We start from the raw sequence: 13,759 nt of genomic DNA, 5'->3' as shown, positions 1-13,759 counted from the left end.
TGTTACTTCTGGATAACCACATCTTCCCCCAAACCTCCTATCTTCAGCTTCCCCAAGCTACCAACAATTTGAACCTGTCATCACAATACACGTCAAATCTGAACCTAAGTCCGTGGGGACGTCAAACAGATGCGTTTGACATAACAGGTTATTGTGATTGTAATCTGGCTATGACTGTAACTTGTGGTTGTGGTATAACTTGTGGTGTGTCTATTTGTTTAGTACCTGTTGTGACGGCAAGTTGTAACAAGGGTCCAAGGTGACAAGTTATGAATGCATGGAAAATACTCCCCACATCCTGGCTGCAGCATTGGCTCCTTTCTCACAAGCACTGGGTGCCTCTCAAAGGGGAAGAGTATTCTCTTCTGATTAAAGCACACCGTCGTCACACTTGTCCCTCGAAACACCTTTCCAGATGGTGTCATCTCTAGGAAAAAGCCCTAAAAGCTTCTAAACGAACCTCCCAGGTGTCAGGAGAACATGGAACATTTAAAGGGCAAACCTAGCAAATTAGCCAATTACTCCTGGGTGATAAATGGTATTTCCAGATGGGAAGATGAGGGCAGTAGTCGCATATGTGAGCGCACACAGATGAAAATCTGAACGACATGTCAGGCCCTTTTCTTTATTATAAGTACTTGTTTTAGCAAGGAAGAAATGTTAGGAAATTCCTTAATTAGGCTCATATTGGAACTCCTCTTGTAAAGAATAATCAATTGTTAGCTTCAGTTCTACCCGCTGTCATTATGGGCGCCAGGAAAAGAAGATCAAAAGGCCCTAGCAGAAAGGACAAGTGTGACACTGGGCCATCGTAATGAGAAGCACACAGTGGGGTTCACAGACACTCTCCTTATACCAGTACGTGGGCACGCTGTAAGGGAAGAGAAGGCATCACATCAAAATGAGCGACAGAGCCAGTGTAGACAGGCCATCTCTAATGCCCTGCTCAGGCTTGGGGCTGAGAGACAATCAGGCAGCCATTCTGCAGTATATTATCTACTAGGTGGTTTTCCTCAAGAAAACATGTTTCTGGCCCCAGAAAAGCCCCATATTTTATATGTCTGAAAATGATGATTCTTTATTTTATTATCTATTTATTTATTATTTTCTTAAAGAATTTTTTTTTCATTTTTATTTTATTTGAGAGGGGAGAGGGAGAGAATGGGGATGCCAGGGCATCCAGCCACTGCAAACAAACTCCAGATGTGTGTGCCCCCTTGTGCATCTGGCTAATGTGGGTCCTAGGGCATTGAGCCTCGAGCCAGGGTTCTTAAGCTTTATAGGCAAGCGCTTAACTGCTAAGCCATCTCTCCAGCCCATTATTATTTTTTTTTTTTAAGATAGGGTCTTGCTCTAGCTCAGACTGACCTGGAAACCTGGAATTCACTATGTAGTCTCAGGGTGGCCTTGAACTCATGGCGAACCTCCTACCTCTGCCTCCTGATTGCTGGGATTAAAAGCATGCGCTACCATGGCCGGCATGATGATTGGTCATTGATGGACCCTCTTGCTTTCCACTAAGAGGGTGGCCTTCTCTCCCCTCCACTCCTTTCCTAGCCAGCCTGGACTTAGATTGTCCCTGTTTCTTCCAATAGCCTACTTCTCTCCCTAGCACTTTGACTGAGAAACTTGAGACCATGTAATACCACATGCCCATTATCCCCATCTTTTCAAAATTGTTAAGAATTTAGTACATATATATATAGGGCTGGAGAGATGGCTTAGTGATTAATGTGCTTGCCTGCAAAGCCTAAGGACCCAGGTTCAGTTCCCCAGTATACACATAAGCCAGATGCACATAGTGGTACATACGTCTGGAGTTCATTTGCAGTGGCTAGAGGCTCTGATGGGCCCATTCTCTCTCTTTCTCCCCATATCTCTCTGTATCTGCCACTCTCTCTCGCTGTCTCTCAAAAAAATAAATAAAATAAAATATTTTAAAAAAAGAATTTAGAGTTGGGCGTGGTGGTGCACGCCTTTAATCCTAGCACTTGGGAGGCAGAAGTAGGAGAATTGCCATGAGTTTGAGGGTACTGTGAGACTACAGAGTGAATTCCAGGTCAGCCTGGGCTAGAGTGAGACTCTACCTCAAAAAACGAAAAAAGAATTTGGGCTGGAGAGATGGCTTAGTGGTTAAGCGTTTGCCTGTAAAGCCTAAAGACCCTGGTTCGAGGCTCCATTCCCCAGGACCCATGTAAGCCAGATGCACAAGGTGGCGCATGCATTTGCAGTGGCTGGAGGCCCTGCCACGCCCATTCTCTCTCTCTCTGCCTCTTTCTCTCTCTGTCTGTCGCTATCAAATAAATAAAAATAAACAATATTTTTTAAAAAGAATTTAATGCATGTATATAATGTATTGAAATGATCACCCTGTCCTATTACATTCTCTTGTTCCCTCCTCCCCTCCCTCCATCCCATGGAACCCCTTCTTCTTCCCAGCTAATCACTTTTCTATTTGATGTCTTTTTTTGCTGTGTGTGTGTGTGTGTGTGTGTGTGTGTGCGTGCGTGTGTGTGTGCCCACTGAGTTTAATTCAGGTTATTTACAAGAACACTTGCAACCTACCTGCAGCTACTCCAGTGGAGAGAACGTCACATGTTAGCCTCTGGGCCCACCATGGCTTCCAGTGACTTCCCTCTGTCCTGTGTGACCTCTCCAGCATTTAACTTTGAGGATCACCCACACTTACACACAGGGTGTGTCTGGTTCACCCACAGGGGTTGTTCTTTGTACTGTGCAGAGCTAAAGATGTTACTGAGCGGAGTCAGTTGGTTGACTGTCTCTTTGAGTGCTCATTCCCTCCAAATGTCACCCGTTGATCTGTCCGTCCATCCTGCATTTCTTTGCACGCGTGTTCACAGCCCAGTTCTTCTGTTCCATGTACCTACCCAACACATGCCGGGACCCAGCAGATTTCTCCCGGTCTTTGAATGTTCCATTTCTGGTGGGTTTTTTTTCCTCACAGTAGCCTAGGTGAGAAACCTTGTCTTGGAGCTCTTGCTCTGCTTGTACCTCTAGTTTTCCAGACTCCTGCTTCTGCACACCAGCATCGCCCCCCCCCCCGGAACTGCTCCTCAGCACACTTAGCAACTGTCCATGGTCAGCAGCCTGTGTGCTTGCCTCTTGACCAGCCTCTGGAAATTTCTATCCTACTTCCCACTTCTGTGAATTGGACGACTTCGGAAATCACGTATAAGTGGAGTCATACAAAATTTGCCTTTTGTAGCTGTGATACTTTGCTCAGTGTGAACAAGGTTCACTCCTGTTGTAGAGTGAGTGTGTCAGCATCTCTGCTCTGTCAGGCTGAATAACTTCCACTGTATGGATGGGTTCATTTTCTTTATCCATTCTCCCTACTGAGTGTGTGTGTGTGTGTGTGTGTGTGTGTGTGTGTGTGTGGCATATGTGTGTGGTGTATGTGTGTGGTGTGTGTGTTGGTGTATGTGTATGATCTTCCTGCCTTAGCCTCCCCAAAATCTGAGTTACAAGTAGGTACCACCACACCCAGCTTTGTTTATTCGTCTTTCTTTGTAAATTTTATAATGAACTTCTCTTGCTAGGTGGTGGTTGTTTTTTTAAAGTGATCCAAATGCATTTTAAAGTAGCGAAAAGCCCTGGCTCTGTTTTGCTGTAAGCCCAGAGTCCCGACCGGTGTCCTTGAACACTCGGACCTCCCCCAGCAGTCTAGCGCGCATCATCGTACCGTTCGTGGCTCCGTGTCCTTGGCGACCGGACGCGTCAGACACTCACGCTAAGCCAGAGACCGGGCTGCCGTCAGAGAAGGGCAGCGCCTGCTCGTGGCCCTGTCGCTCCTGGTGACGGGCTCTGCGGCACTCAAGGCTGACGTGGACGTGCGCATTGTTGTCTTTGTGTTTGAGACTGAGCGGCTGACCCCTCTGCTGACAGGCCGGGTAGCCGTTCTCTGCTTCTATAATAGGACACCCAGGCCTGGAGCAGGAAGAAAGAAAAGCAGTTTATTTACCTCCCAGCCCGGGAAGCCGGGAAGCCGGGGTGGGCGGCTGCATCTGCTGAAGGCCTCATACTGCATCATCACATGACAGAAAGCCCTGGCTGTGAGACCCACGCAAGCTGGTTCACTTTGTGACAGCCTGCTCTTGTAACAAAGCCAGTCCCGGGACAAAGACACGAAGCCCTCTGCACCCAAGTCACCTCCCAACACTGCCACAAGTTTCCAAGGGGACAGGACATTGACACCATTGCACATGACTCTCTCGCTGATGCCTCCTGTCCTACAGGGTCCGTCCAAGCAATGGTGGTTGCTATAGCTACGGGGTCCTGTCATTATGGGACCATTATAGCAATGTTCACTGGAGCCACGCAGTCCACGAAGCTGTCTGTGTGCCTAGGTGTCTGCGTGTTAAGGCAGTAACAGTATGAAGTGCCCTGTGCGTGGGCATTGCTGGCATAGCAGCGGGCTACCCTAGCCTGGCTCAGAAGGCAAGCGGGATTCAAAGCCTGCTGGTCTACAAGTTGCAGCCTTGCTAGTGACTTGTGAGATGGCGTCACTGAGCTGTCCTGCCTTCGGTTGTGTGAAAGGAAGGGAGCGATTTTCATGGACTTTGAATATATCAGAATTTTCTTTCTTTCTTTTTTTTTTTTTAAAGATGTTTGATTTTCTTTTTAAACAATCTCACATAACATAGCACAGGCAGAACGGAACTTACATTGTAGGCTGGGTTGGCCTTTCAGCTCATCCCAAGCCTTGGGCCTCAGCCTCCCAAGTGCCGTGATCGCAGGCGTGAGCCCCCGTAGGCATCGGAGAGTTTTCTAAAATTATATCAAAGGCATTCTGTGTCTCACCATGGAAGAAGAAGAGTAGTTGGAGCTTCATGTTTGGAGTGCTTTTTCTATACATTGGTTGATACTTGGCTCTGTTTTAAGTGTTTTCTTTTTAAGATTTTATTTTATTTAATTTTTAATTTTTTTTTTTTATTTGCGAGCGAGAGCGACAGACACAGAGAGAAAGACAAATAGAGGGAAAGAGAGAATGGGCGCGCCAGGGCTTCCAGCCTCTGCAAACGAACTCCAGACGCGTGCGCCCCCTTGTGCATCTGGCTAACGTGGGTCCTGGGGAACCGAGCCTCGAACCGGGGTCCTTAGGCTTCACAGGCAAGCGCTTAACCGCTAAGCTATCTCTCCAGCCCAAGATTTTATTTTTATTTATTTATTAGAGACAGAGAAGGAGAGAGAGAGAATAGGTGCACCAGGGCCTCTAAGCCACTGCAAACGAACTCCAGACACATGTGCCACCATGTGCATCCTGCTTACGTGGGACCTGGAGAATTGAACCAGGGTTCTTAAGCTTCACAGGCAAACACCTTGATCGCTAAGCCATCTATCTCTCCAGCCCTATTTTAAGCTTTTAGTTATTTACTTAATTAATGTTGACACAGAGCCTCGCCCATAGCCAAGGCTGGCCTCAAACCCAAGACAGTCCTCCTGCCACAGCCACCTGAGTGCTGGAATTACAAGTGTGCATCACCATGTCTGGCTATATGCATGTTTTATACAACTGGAATCATGCTATCCCTTTATTTATTATTTTGTTTCAGACAGGCTTTTGCTATGTAGCCCTGGCTAGCCTGGTACTCACTGTGTAGCCCAGGCTGGCCCCAACTTTTTATCAATTCTCCTTCCTCAACCTTCACAGTTCTTACAGGCTCATCTTATACTAATCATTTAATCCAGGTTTTATAAACTAAGTAACATATATTTTGATGTGTGTGCATGTCTATGTGCCAGAGGAAGGCACTGGGTGTCTTTGTCTATTCAGAGTCTCTGTCTGAACACACTGCTTGCTGTCTTTTGGATAGACTGTGCAACCAGGGAGTCCCAACAATCTTTCTGTCTCCTCCTCCCTTAGTGTCGTGGCTGCAGGCATATGTGACTATGCCCAGCTTTGGCGGGGGATTGAATTTAGGAACTCATGTCTGCTTAGTGAGTGATCTTACTCTCTGAGCCATCTCTCCAGTCCCTAAAACCAGGATTTATTCAGTAATACTCTGAATGTCTTTATAAAATTATCAGTGAGTACATAACTCATTTAACAAGTACCTTATGTTTCTGCAGGAGTTCCCCACACTTTTTACTACTGTACACATACACTCAAACACACACACACTCGCACACACTGAACATTTTCAAGCCAAAAATGAAATGCCAGAGGGTTTTTTTGAGAGAGAGAGAAAATTGGCACACCCGGGCCTCAGGCTCTACAATCAAATGCCAGATGCTTGCGCCACCTAGTGGGTATGTGCGACCTTGCACTTGCCTCACCTTTGTCCATCTGGCTTATGCGAGATCTGGAGAGTCAAATATGGGTCCTTAGGCTTTGCAGACAAATGCCTTGACTGCAAATCCATCTTTCTAGCCCCAGAGTTTTTTTTTTTTTTTTCTTATCAAAAATCCTAGTAGCGGAACTGATGGGTCATAAGACAGATGGAGTTTTAAACATGTGAATCTGAGTGGCATTTCCAAATGGTATTCCACCAAGGTTCTACCAACCTCCTTTTCTTTTCTTTTAAAAAAATGATTTGTAATCAGAGACAGAAAGTGAGTGAGTGTGGGTGTGCTAGAGCCTCTTGCCACTGCAAACACATATATCACTTTGTACGTCTGGCTTTATGTGGGCACTGGGGAATTGAACCAAGGCTGTCAGGCTTTGCAAGCAAGCACCTTTGCAAGCAAGCACCTTTCTGTAACTGCTGAGCCACATCCCCAGCCCAACATCCATTTCTCCTACCATGCATATGCAGGTGTGAGTTTTGTACTATGTGTAACTTCAATCAGAGCAAAACTATCCTATTCAGATTTTCATTTCTTTGAATCTAAAGAATGCAGATTACTTCTATACTTGTTATTAGAAACTGTTCATTATGGGAATGCCTGTCCATGCCCATGATCCATTTTCTCATTGATTTATAAGGGTGTATTTTACATGAGAGCATTTTCCGTATATTCCAATGTTTTATTTATTCACTTGCCCATTGATGGACCTTTGAGTTTCTAGTTTTTACACATGATGGATGATTCTGTGAGCATCTATATTCATACACATTTTTCACTTGTCTTGGATATGTATCTGTGTCATAGACAAGGTGCTGGCATCTGTCCAGCATCTGATAAGGATGCTAATGGAAACATCATTTAATCCTAATTCCCTCCCAACATCCTCACCTCCAAATAGCATTTATATATTACCTAAGAGATTAAGTTTCCAACACAAGAATTCTGGAGAATATATCCAAACCATAGTTATCTAGAGGTGGCATTGTTAGGTCATACCAGAACTTGATTTTTCATACTTTAAGAAGCTACAAAGCAAATGGACAATTTTCCATCCCCCTAGCAATGTATGAGTGTTCTAGTTTCTTCATATCCTTGTTAAAAACTCTTTTCCTTTTCCTTCTCCACCCTAAAGGATGAGCCTGCTATATCATTCCTGTTTTTGTTTGCATTTCTTTAATGACTAATTATGTTGGCCAATCTTTTCCCAGGTCAACAGTTGGCGATTCGTGTGCCTCTTTTGTTAGGTGAATCCTTTGCTTCTATTTTGAATTGACCCCTTTGTTATTGAGCTGGGAGAATTATACGTGTATCCTCATTACTAGATATCAAAAAATCAGATCAGTATCATTATACTTTTTTATTTTTTGTGAGGGAGGAAAGATTTTATTTCAGGCTTTCAGTTTCCAGGGAAAGTTTAATCATGGTGGAAGAAGTATGACATGAACCAGATGTCACTTATCTGAGTAGAAGCAGCCTAAGTAGTGGCCTTAGAGCTGTGGAAATAAACTTAAGGGTCTTCCCCCAGTGACACACCTCCTCCAGCGAGGGCCCACATCCCAGATTGCCACTGGGCATTAACTATGAGGCTTAATCACAAACACATGAAGCTACAGGGTACATTTTAAATTCAAACTACTGCATTACACCCCTGGACTCAGAAATTCATGGCCAGATCATGATGCAAAATGTATTCAATCCAACATTAAAAATCCTCATCATCTTTACCAGTCCCAACACTATTCATAAGTCCCAAATCCAAAGTCTCTTCTGAGACTTTCAAGACAGTTTCTTAACTGTGAGCCTTGTAGAGTCAAAACACAAGTTACAGACTGCTAGCATATAACAGCCCAGAGTAAGCATTCCCATTGCAAAAACGTAAAGGAAAAGTGAGGCAAAATTGGACCGATGCAAGATTGAGAACAGGCAGGGCAAACATCAAATCTAGAAGCTCCATGTCCAGCATCTGGAACCCATAACAAAACCTCTGAGCTCCAAATTCCACCCCTACAGATTTAGCAGATCCATCCAAGCCAGAGCAAGGAGCTTGCTTTGGCAGCTGTCCGTGGTCCTGTCATTTCCAAAATCCTGGGGTCTCCGCTGCAATCCGTGGTTCATCCTCATGGCTCCATGCCATGACGTCTAATGGCCTCTCTGCGGGGCCTGTGATGCCGCCACACATTGCCTAAGGACTGTCTTCAAAAACCTGCATTATAAATCCAGTGCCCAAAGCAGTACCAGGTGGAGTTACAAATTTTTATTTGTAACTCCTGTGGGGAATAAAGCAGATTTTAAGAAGTAGGAAAACTCCTTCAGTGTTCTGCCTAAGGCATCTCCTTTCAGAAGTCAGCACTCCTCGTGTTCAGTGTAAAGTAGCTGGTACAGTCTCTGAGTCCAGATTCCAAACCTGCTCACGTTCTCTCCTCCAAAGACACGGATAGCAGCCAGCCTCTCTCACCGAATGCTTCTAGCCCATTTCCGATGAACTTCTTCCCCAGTCTGAAACTTCCTAAGCCAAGCCTCCAATGGTACATAGTTATTTCTGCTTCTGGGGTTTTCAAACTCTTACCAGAATGGTCTGTCAAGCTCTGCTCACAACACTTGATGGCTTTTCTAGTCCAGAGTTCCAAATCCTTCCATATTCCTCCCCCAAATCAGTTACAGAAGATCAGAAAACAGACGCAGGCTTGTTGCAGCGACAGCGCTGGCCTCGCTCCTTGCTGCTAAGCTCTCGTTGCAGTTCAGCTTCTTGTGGATGGAACAAAACACCCACTTAGAAGCAGCCGATGGGAGAAAAGGGGTTATTTCAGGCTTACAGTTTTGAGGGGAAGTGTCATTATGGCACAGAAAGCATGCCACGAGCAGGTACCTGGCACATATTTGGGTGGAAGTAGTCTATATTTATTTGTGTTTGAGACAGAGTTTTGCTGTGTAGCCAGAACTGGCCTCAGGTCCTGATTCTCTCCTACCTTAGCAACCCAAGCATTAGGGTTACCGGCATATGTCATTGTATCCTTCTTTACCTGCATTCCTGTGTACGTTCTCACCCCCTGCTCTCTTCCTCTTACACTCCCAGCCTTTTTCTTTTCTTTCTTTCTTTTTTTCTCTTTTTTGGAAAGGTTGTATCATGTAGCCAAAGCTGGCTTTAAACTGACGATCCCTCTGCCTCAGCCTCACCAGTGCTGTGATTATGTGATTACGTGAGCCATGGCATGCAGCTCAATTGCACTTCATTGATAATGTCCCTTGAAACATAAAAGTTCTTAATTTTGACAAAATTCAGTTTCTTTTGTGTTGCTTGTGCTTTTGTTACTAAAGCTTTGGCTTTTTATGTGTGTGTGCAGGTTTGGAGAGTGTGTGCGTGCATGTGTGCGTGTGTGCATGTGTGTGCATGCACTTGGAGGTCAGAGGACAGCCTTGGCTATCTATCTTTTTTGAGGCAGCATGTCTCATATGCCTGAAGCTTACTAATTAGGCTAGACTGGATGGCCAGTGAGCCCCGAGGATTCTCCTGACTCTGTCTCCCCAGTGCTGGAATTACAGGGGCATGCTATCCCACACACCCAGTGTCTTTTTTATTATTTGTACTTATTTATTTGCAAGGAGAGAAAAAAATGGGTGCACCAGGGCCTTTTCCCACTGCAAATGAACTCCAGATGCATGTGCCACTTTGTGCACCTGTCTTTACGTGGGTCCTGGGGAATTGAACCCTGGACTTGACAAGCAAGAGCCTTTAGTTGCTGAGCTATCTCCTCAGGTCCCAGCTTTTTTTTTTTTTTTTTTTAATTTGTCAACTGAGCTCTCTCTCCAGACCCTGAAATTTTTACTTAGGATTTTTTTCCATTTTCAGTTTCTGGCCTTAGAATTAGGTTTGGAAAGTTATTTTCTTACCCACAAGACAGTATGAATGGTGGTCTAAAATTTCTTTTTTAAATAAATATATATGTATATATGTGTGTGTGTATGTATATGTATGTATGTGTATATACATACATATACATACACACACACACACACACACACACACACACACACACATATTTGGTTTTTTTCAATGTAGGGTCTCACTCTAGCCAGGCTGACCTGGAATTCACTATGTAGTCTCAGGGTGGCCTCAAACTCGCGGCAATCCTCCTCCCTCTGCCTCCAAAGTGCTGGGATTAAAGGTGTGCGCCACCATGCCCAGATTATTTATTTGTTTAAGAGAGAGAGAGAGAAAGGACAAAAGGGGCAGAAAAAGCAAGAGAGAATGGGTGCAGCAGGGCTTCCAGCTGTTGCAACGAACTACAGATGCATGCACCACCTTGTGCATATGGCTTAACGTTGCCTAGGATTACTCCAGTGACAAGCCCATGTGGCTGACTTCAGTTCAAGTTCCTGTAGCTGGAGGGACAAAAGTATTTAAGATGCCTTTGATTTTCTAGCTATTCTCTACCTCTACAGACTGACTTACCCGTAGGATGGGATCATGGTTTTTGGAGGTGGGAGAACAATATTTTTGTTGTTGTCTTTGGGCAGTGCTTCCTACAATCACAGCAACTACTGGAGAGAAAACACTGGGCTCTAGATAGCATGAGGAAATGCCAGCTTTTCTGTGGATAAGCTTGGGAGCATGCAGTTTCCATTTCCTGAAACTCGCCAGCTCCTGGTTCAGCAGTCACCTAGGCTGTGTCCTTCAAGGTGCTAGGTATTCCTGAAGCCAAGTATGAGCAAGGGAAGAAAAACACTTAGGAGCGTTCGGCTGCCCTCTCCCTTGAGGTGAAAGGATTACTCAGAGTCCAGAATCCAAGAAGCTAGTGACTGCAGCCCAACATCAGCCTTGCCAATGGCCACAGCCAGTGCCACACATGCCAATACCAACCATCAGACTCCAAGTACTCACCACTGACACATTAAGGGACACTGATTACTGTCCCCCATCCCATTCTACTTGGGAACATGACCAACATCCAGTTTGCTTCTCTAAGATGTTTCATTTATAAAAACAGAGTATTTCTCGAGTAGCTTTCGATTTGCAGCGAGACTGAGTGGAAAAGACAACGTTCTGTGTCCCACCTGCCCACCCCTCACATTTCCTGTAACATTCCCCACCATAGTGCAATATTTGTACAACCACAAATGCTTTGGTTAAGGAAAGATCAGCGCTTGTTGCTTCTAACAACACCCTAAGAGCTCTTCACCTTGGTGGTATTTCAGAGCCATTTCAGTGTGAAAAGAATGGACTGTTATCAGGAGCTTGCACTTGTGTGTGTTCCAAGTACAGTAAGTCGAGATGCACAGGAGACACTTGGTGATTGTTTCAGTTATTTTCTCATTGTTCTGCACAACTACCTGACCAGAAACAACTTAAGGAAGGCAAGGGTTTATTTTTGGCCTACAGTTTTGAGGGCGCATGTAGTAGACAGCTCCATGTTGCTGGGATGAATGTCCAAACCAGACAGTTTATGGAAGGGGTTTGTTTCAAGCTTACAGAACCAGGGGGAGATCCATCAATGGCGGAGGAAGCTGTGCCCATACATCCAAGCAGAGAGACAACCAAACAGCCAGGGAAGAAAAAGCAGCAAAAACAAATCAGCGGGGGCCCTGCCATAGCTCACACTGATTCTGGGCTGGAAATCAGATTGTCCTCCAAGCATACCTTATGGCTGGACCCCAGGGTCTGCCCCAGTGACACCTCCCCCAGCCAGGCAGCTGCTTTACAAGCATTCATAAAACTCCTGAGTCTCTGTGGGACATGCCTTTAAACAACCACAGGAACTTTCCACCGTGGAGGGGAAGGCAGTGCAGGCCAGCTGGTCACGTTTCATGAAGAAGCTGAAGCCAAACAGGAACTGAATCTGAGCTATGATGCCTCGAGGCTCACCCCCAGTGACCCATTTCCTCCAGCCAGGTTCTTCCTCCTGGAGGTTCCTGAAGGTGCCACCAGCTGGGGACCAAGTGCTCAAACTCACTATCCTGTGGTAAACATTGCACATTCAAACCACAACAGTGGTATCATTTGCAGCTAGGTTCACCTGGCTCGTGTTCGTCTCTGCCTTCTGCCTACAACCTCGGCTCCCTCACTTGTAAGGTGGGGATGCTGTGTGTGCAGCTGTCCCATTAAGTAGTAAGAGTGAAACTTAAAGCCAGTGCCTGAAGAGTGCTCCATGTATCGAGTGCTCCATGTACCAAGTGCTCCATGCTTAGGAACCATCATTTCAACAGGACATCTTCTGCTCTTTCTCCAGGTGATGGCGGTTATGGCAGTAACGATGATCCTGGATCTGGTGGGTTCCCGTGCTGCAAGGTTTCTGCTAGAACCACAAAAAGGAACAATGCTGGCCCTCTCTGGCTTCAGACCTGGTCTTCCTTGTCCTTCCCCTGAATGGTTGTCAGTCAGCTATCCATCATCATAAAAAAAATACCCGAGATAAACAACTTTAAAACATGTTAGCCGGGCGTGGTGGCACACTCCTTTAATCCCAGCACTCAGGAGGCAGAGGTAGCAGGATCACCGTGAGTTCTGAGACTCCATAGTGAATTCCAGGCCAGCCTGAGCTACAGTGAGACCCTAGCTTGGAAAACCAGAAGAAAAAAAGAAAACATATGTTGGCTCACGGTTTCTGAGGTTTTAGCTCATGGACTTTGGACGTGTGGGGAGGCAAATCATCTTAGCAGAAGTTCATGGTGGAGGTAGATGCTTGCCTCATGGCAACCTGGAGGTAGACAGAGTCCCTCCCTGAGGTGCATCCACTGTGAATCCATGCACAGTTAAGGATGGAGCCTTCATGAGTCAGTCACCTCCCATAGGCCTCTCCCGCAACCACTGCTGCACTGCGGACCAAGCCTGCACCTCATGGGCTTTTCCACATTCAGACATCCAGCACCCCACAATGGTGCATGTCACACAGGAGAGGGGTGCAGTTACTGAGGGGATGGACATACGTGGCTGGATCCTTGGGTAGGTGGCCCAGCAGGGAGCCAGATGTCTGGACTGTACCATTTCCACATCTGTCTTCATGGAAATCCAGAAGCACTTGGCAAAACCTAGGGTACTGTGGCATGGTTATACCTTGGATGTATGTGACATAGCCCTTGGAGTAACTGAGGGGCAGTGCTGTGCCACACCTGTGGTGCTCTGGCTTTATTCTCTTCAGCTCTCCCTATTCTCCCCACGTGCAGGTATGTCGGCAGAAACGGGCACCATCGCCGGCGTGGCCAGTGCCCTGGCCATGGCCCTGATCGGGGCTGTGTCCAGCTACATCTCCTACCAGCAAAAGAAGTTCTGCTTCAGCATTCAGCGTACGTGCACACCTGTGTGGGGAATGGGGCCCCAGCAGATTCCCGTTTTGGATATCTTTAGGGACAATTTGAGGCCAAATGAAGCAAGTATAAGCAGCTCAGGGCTTATAAATGGCTTATAGGAAGGAGTCTTGTGGTGACAGAAGCATTCATCTTTTTGTTAAAATTTTAT

The 13,759-nt window shown here is 45.9% G+C and overlaps 1 protein-coding gene across 4 annotated transcripts in view; it reads left to right on the top strand.

Moving 5' to 3' along the window:
* Positions 1 to 13,759, top strand: part of Cd99l2 (CD99 molecule like 2) — a 120,187-nt gene that overhangs the window by 99,043 nt on the left and 7,385 nt on the right. For all 4 annotated transcript variants that reach the window (XM_045140350.1, XM_045140347.1, XM_045140348.1 and 1 more), the window contains exons 8-9: positions 12,534 to 12,572; positions 13,468 to 13,587. In XM_045140350.1, the coding sequence (XP_044996285.1) occupies positions 12,534 to 12,572; positions 13,468 to 13,587 (159 nt within the window). The remainder of the gene's footprint in view (positions 1 to 12,533; positions 12,573 to 13,467; positions 13,588 to 13,759) is intronic.

Source organism: Jaculus jaculus, chromosome X (genome assembly GCF_020740685.1).
Source record: "Jaculus jaculus isolate mJacJac1 chromosome X, mJacJac1.mat.Y.cur, whole genome shotgun sequence".
NCBI classification, from domain to species: domain Eukaryota; kingdom Metazoa; phylum Chordata; class Mammalia; order Rodentia; family Dipodidae; genus Jaculus; species Jaculus jaculus.
Note: the sequence above shows the minus strand (reverse complement) of the source record. Positions and strands in the feature narration are given on the sequence as shown.